At 36.6% G+C, this 6,072-nt stretch overlaps 1 protein-coding gene across 1 annotated transcript; it reads right to left on the bottom strand.

Moving 5' to 3' along the window:
- Positions 1 to 555: 555 nt before the first annotated feature.
- LOC107718337 (aquaporin-3-like) lies at positions 556 to 5,489 on the bottom strand. The gene is made up of 6 exons (XM_016525376.1): positions 5,253 to 5,489; positions 2,752 to 2,878; positions 2,494 to 2,631; positions 2,282 to 2,406; positions 1,606 to 1,823; positions 556 to 1,482 (listed from the first exon to the last, which is right to left on the bottom strand). Exons 1-6 carry the CDS (start codon positions 5,358 to 5,360, stop codon positions 1,308 to 1,310), a joined length of 891 nt encoding a protein of 296 aa, XP_016380862.1. The 5' UTR covers positions 5,361 to 5,489; the 3' UTR covers positions 556 to 1,307.
- Positions 5,490 to 6,072: the final 583 nt, after the last annotated feature.

Genomic DNA, 6,072 nt, shown 5'->3' with positions numbered 1-6,072 from the left:
TAATATTTTTCTGAAATATTATTAGTAATTAGTTACACTACTAGTTACTGCAAAAAGTAATATTATTACAGTAACTAGTAACTGCCCAACACTGATCAGGGATAACAAATATTATAATTGAGTTCAGAGAACTTTAACCTGGCGTGTTGTGGCTTGGTTGAAGTAATTGTATTAACTCCCTTTTAAAGTTTGGTTTCCCTCTCTAGATGGTGAAATGTATTATATTTGAACATGCACACACCCAGGTTTTCTCCCAATATTAATATGATTGAATGTGAACCTGAGAGAGACTGTAAATGTTCTTACTTAAATTTAAGCCTCCAGTAGTCCACACCTATTGTTTCATAAGGCCTTAATTAGACTTGTTTCATTCATCTTGTGCTGTTTTTGATAATGAATGGCTTTGGTATATATTGAATTCCACTACAAATGGATTACAACCCTGGAGGATTTCATGAATGTCCACATCCTTAACACGACAAAGAGGCAGCAAGGGTGGTTTCGGGTAAACAACATAAAAATGACAAAACATCAAATCACATATTGTGAGACTTCTTAAAAAATATAATGAAACCTTTATTAGGATAACAATCCATTGCTTCAAAACATTCAATTACAAAATTAAAATGGTTATGACATTAACAGATACATGAGAGGATGAAATGAAACTAGTCTAAAGACTGTAATGCTATACAATTGCAGGATTACTACACTATTTTTTACACTTTTTTTTTTAATGCGTACTTGTTAAGTTGTAATTCCTGCTATGTAATAGAAAAAAAAACTGCTTTAAATGGAGATGACAATACGAAAGTATTGTAGCTATTTTTTGGTAGAACTGCTCAACTTTCTCAACAGGAATGGCAACATATTTGGATAACAGTAGTACAAATGTCAGCAGTGTAAATGTTGATAGGTGCTACACTACATCTTTAGTAAGTTTAAAAAACAGTGAATTAATATAATTCGTGTTGCTGAAGAAACACCTTTTTCCCTTAATGGAGGAATCTGGAGGATGTGTGAAGAAAAAAATCTGAATCATGCTGAAGAAAAAAATCTGAATCATGCTAAAGAAAAAAAAACAAAAATATCTGATGGAACAATTAAGAAAACTGTAATCTTGAAATTTGCAGCATTTTATTTTAAGTCTATTTGATGGTCTGCAAGGCTAGCAGAATCCCCTCTGAAAGAGAAGAGGGAGTCTTGTGTGGAACAAGACATATTTATTGAACTCAGAGACTAATAAGCAGATTTTATGTGTTTATGTGGAGATTTACTGTGCAGAGAGCTTATGGAGATCACGTAGATCACTCCTTGCTGGTAATGTCATTAAGTTTCAAAGACTCTTCCCTAGCTTTATTCTTATTGTCCCGTACTTCTCCCTCCACATGCCACCCCACCATCAGCTGGTACACAATCGCACCAATAATGGATCCCAGGAAGGGGGCGAAGAATGGCACCAAAAACCAACACTCCCTGGTACTGTTGCAAACCAGAGGAGAAACACTTGTAAGTTTTTACTCACTGACAAATGCAGATCAGCTCGAGTTGGTTCATGATGTACCTAATTAGTTAATGTTATGGGAATTAAATGTAAAGACTTACGTGAAGACTTCACTACCCCAACCAGCCATGGCAGTGAAAAGACGAGGCCCGAAATCCCTAGCTGGGTTGACTGCATAACCAGAATTGAAGCCCATGGAGAGTCCAATGATAAGGACACTGAATCCCACCGTGAAGGCTTCAAGACCTTGGGGGACTGTGTTGTTGTAGGGGTCCACAATGGCCAGGATGCAGACAATCAGAGATGCTGTGCCTATCACCTGTGAAGATGGTTATATTTCATAGATGTAAATATAAAGATAAGAAATATAATACATTTCTTACAAATTAAGATAAACATTGCGTTCAATCCAAAAATGTTTCAGTTCTTCAGAGAAAAAAATTGCTTTTGCATGCACTTGCAAAAGCACTGAAACATAGTTTTGGGAACCAAATGCAAAGTTTCTAAAGGGAACACAAAAGTTTTGTGTTCTTTCAAAAGATATGCTATTTCATAACCGTGCCCTGTAAATAAAAACTATACAAATAAATATTATTATATTCATTTTATTATATAAAACTATTTAATTTATATTTAATATTTACTAATACAAATGTAATATTTAAAGGCTCTGCGAAACAAAATTATATATCAGACCAACAAATGCCATTTCTCAGTTGCAGAGCATGGGTTTGTTGGTTTTAATGAGAGATTAGTTACAAGCTTGCAGTTACTGACCTGGTCAAAAAAGCCATTCAAGATGGTGAGATGTGGGTTTGGGTAAGTAGCAAAAATGCCAGCAGTGGCATTTTCCCCAGTTACGAGCAACTCGTTTTTTTCTCCAGCATAATCATACATTGCATCTAAAATATAAAAAAATAAGTGTCAAAAAGAAGAAACATAATATACACTTTCGACAAGAAAGAGCATTAATATTACATAACATGTACCATGGTATTCAGCAAAGATGATTGCGGCACCAAAGAATGCTCCAATTGTTTGGAACATGAAGTACACAGGGAACTTTCTCCATTTTTCTCTTCCCAAGAGGCAGAGAGCAAATGTAACTGCTGGATTTAAATGTCCGCCTAAAAAAAGAAAAAACAAGAACATATCCCATCAGTCATCCCATAAGATCATCCACAATGAATGTTTTATAAAAACTCAGTCCAACAGCTTAGGATGCAATTTTAGAGGAGTTTGCCAACCTGACACCTGGCCACAAACCAAGATTCCAAGGGTAGCAGCAAAACCAAAAGCAAGGTTTACAGAGAGAAAGCGACCATGACTTTCTCCACTTAGTACCATTTGGGCCACCGCACCACAGCCAAACATCTGTGAATGTTGTGAAATAAGAACATGCGTTAATCACTATTTGAAAAACCACACAATTTTTACGTGTGCCATTTATATCAGGGCTATGAAGAATCCAGGTGAAAAAAAAATGCTTTTTTTACTAATTTTACCAACTGAGAGTAGGACTTTCACATCACTGAGTCACAAATTATACTTTAAACTAGTGATGAAAATAGCAGGTTGCCGTTTCAAACTCTGCTAAAAATAAACTGAGTATTCCCTTTTTTTCAAACACTACAAATCTATAGTGACTAAAGGCTGCAATTTTTCACACAGAACATCTCAGACAGGTCATTACAAGTCATTACAAAGAGCAATTACAAGTTGCTGTTCAGACTTGTGTCTAAAGTATCCATTGTAAAGGTCACCTCAGAGTGAACTGAAATACCTGTGGCATTGTACCGAATTATCAGGCTCACGCAACGGCTTTAACCAAAGTCATGTAATTGCCAGGCTGCACTGAAGAGCTTTCATGAGACTAAATCTCAGCAACAATGTCAACGCAATTCTAAAAAAGGCATCTCACAAAACCAATTTATGACCTAAGCATGGCCCTAAAAGTATCATTTCGATTTCAGTAAAGACAGCTAAAAGCAAATACAACATTTCCTTGGGTTATTCGATTTATTTAACTTTTCTGTGTGACCAAAGACCCATTGTTCCTGTTTCTGCTCTAGGAAGAACATCCGCTGATAAAGTCAATATCACAGCACTGACCTTCACAGACAAAGAGCATGTTCAAAGTAGCTCGTACACCGAATACCTTTTTGCTGCTCAGCAAACATCACACCTGTTGAGTGATCCAGTTATTGCATGACCTCTCTATTTAAGTATTATCTCTGGTATAACCCATGCCACACACCTTAAAAACAAACTATGAGTGTACTTCTTGAAATGAGTTGTTTTTTCTAAAGTGCTTGTAAAATTGCATAATTCCCCTGCGAAGATTTTGTAGCAGCAGTTTGATGTCAAATCCCTCTTTAATAAGAGTCATATTTCATACCACTCCTGTAACTGTCATGTCACACCCCTGACTTCTTACGGCAGTGGTTTCTTTACTGTAGTCTGCCACGTGTGATGCATTTATCAGACATCCAGTTAAGTGCAATGTTCAAGAACATTTCCTTATAGCGATATCACTGTGTAGAAAACTGTCAGGCATGTTTTTCTATTAGTCTTTTTTTCACCCTCGTGAAATATCAAAATATCTAAATATGACTGTATTCATTTCAAACCTAATATACAGATTTTACATGTTTAGAATAAGATAAAGTGGATTTCAAAATTAATCCTTGGTGTTGGTGAGGCTAATGCGCTCTGATAATATTGACTCAATGCCTTAAGGTGATTCATTAAACCTCAACATACGTGTGGATTGTGTCATCATAATAGATGTGATGAAACAAGTATTATCCATCGAAAGCTTTGGCACGCGCCTCTTTTCTGCTGCAAGTTGCATTATTATATGCTTATCTGCACTGTCACAGAGAAAATCGCCACTAAATTAGGGAGAATGTTTCAGTAATTTTTTTCTGTTTATCATGTGTCAAGAGCATTTCTCACAAACAGGACAGACACTACCACTCTTCTTTCTTATCTATTTGCAATTTGCAAATGACTTCCTTTAAGCATAGTTCCTCAGGGTATAATCAACATTTATCAATAAAAGACCATGCAGGAGACTTCCTTCATAGGTTGTAAAGGTAAGTTTCAATTGTTTTTGAATGTTTTGTGCATACAATGAAAGCCAGTGAGATGCAAAATTACGCCACTGACTTTCATTGTATTTAAAAAAAGTTTATTTTGTGTTCCGCAGATGAAAGTCATATAGGTTTGTGGGACTTTTAAAATCATCAATTTGAACAGAAGTTTGGATATTTCCTGAATTATTTCCTGGACTGAGAACCAACAGCAGGAAACTAAAACACACTGGTGTAAGATCTGCATTCCAGAATCCACACCAATGTGTGCACAATAATACAGATAGAATTGCTAATTTGCACTAATCCTCCATTCACTTAATTGCTTGTGGAAAAGTGCATGACCAAAGTAAACAATACAGTCTGTCTTTGTCATCAATCGGAGTGAGAAGAAAAGCAAGAGTGCAATTATTAAGTATAGTGCAACTGATGCTCTATACTGTAAATTTAAGGGGGTCTGAATACTTTCCGTACCCACTGTATGTGCAACATTACACTACAATACACAATTTATTTCTGGCTTTTATTACAGATTATGTGAAACATAAACATGCTTTTTCAGACTATTTGACAAACTGCATTTGTATTAAGTTACACTGACCTCAGCTTTGATGCTGACAATAATTAATTCTTGACTGAGGAGAAATACCCACCACCAGGATGAGAGTTCCCAAGCATTCAGCCAGTCCCTGGCGCAGTAGCTTGTTGCGAATCTGGAAAGTATGTGCAAGCTTTTCCAGCATGGCCTTCTGCCAACCCATCTTTCAGCCAGGTCCGGATGTCTTCCTTTTGCCTGTGTGAAACAACCTGTATGTCCCTCAGAGATGTATGCTCATGTGAAGGCCAGTGCTCTGCTCTTATAGACATTATAGACCAGGACCAGCCCTTCATGGTTCTGCCTGCCCCCTTACACACACACACACACACACACACACACACACACATGAACACTCACACCACATTATCTCCCTCGATCCCTCCCTGTATTATTCACGTATGAACTCACACCCCTTCACAATGCATTCCTGTCCTCTCTATAATAGAACAGGTTCTTCCCTTTTTTCTCTTCCCTTTCTCTCACATCTTTGTATTTTTGAAAACTGCTGAAACTTCATTACCATTGCCTTTTAGTTCAAAAATGGGCCCGGGTGTGAAATTTTAGAAGTAGATTAAGCTAATCTCTAAAGGGCCAGTGGTAGGAGAAGAGTTTCATTTTGAGTTGACATGAAACATGACTAAGGCTCTGGCTCCAGGAATGGGCAGGGTCATTTGCTTAGTTGTATATGATTCATAAAATATGTTACTAACGATGCTGATTAGGCACTAAATATTCTGAAATAATTTAAACCGCAAAACAAGAGAACTGTTTTTACATCATTAATCTTTTTTTTTTCAGTTGCTTGTGACAGAGAATATTTACATCAACCCGTCAATCGAGATCGACTGGTAAGTGAGATCTTTATCACTGTAACG

Source organism: Sinocyclocheilus rhinocerous, unplaced genomic scaffold (assembly GCF_001515625.1).
Source record: "Sinocyclocheilus rhinocerous isolate Xijiao unplaced genomic scaffold, SAMN03320098_v1.1 scaffold1565, whole genome shotgun sequence".
NCBI classification, from domain to species: Eukaryota; Metazoa; Chordata; class Actinopteri; order Cypriniformes; family Cyprinidae; genus Sinocyclocheilus; species Sinocyclocheilus rhinocerous.
The sequence above is the reverse complement of the archived record's forward strand: the minus strand, read 5'-3'. Positions and strand labels throughout refer to the sequence as shown.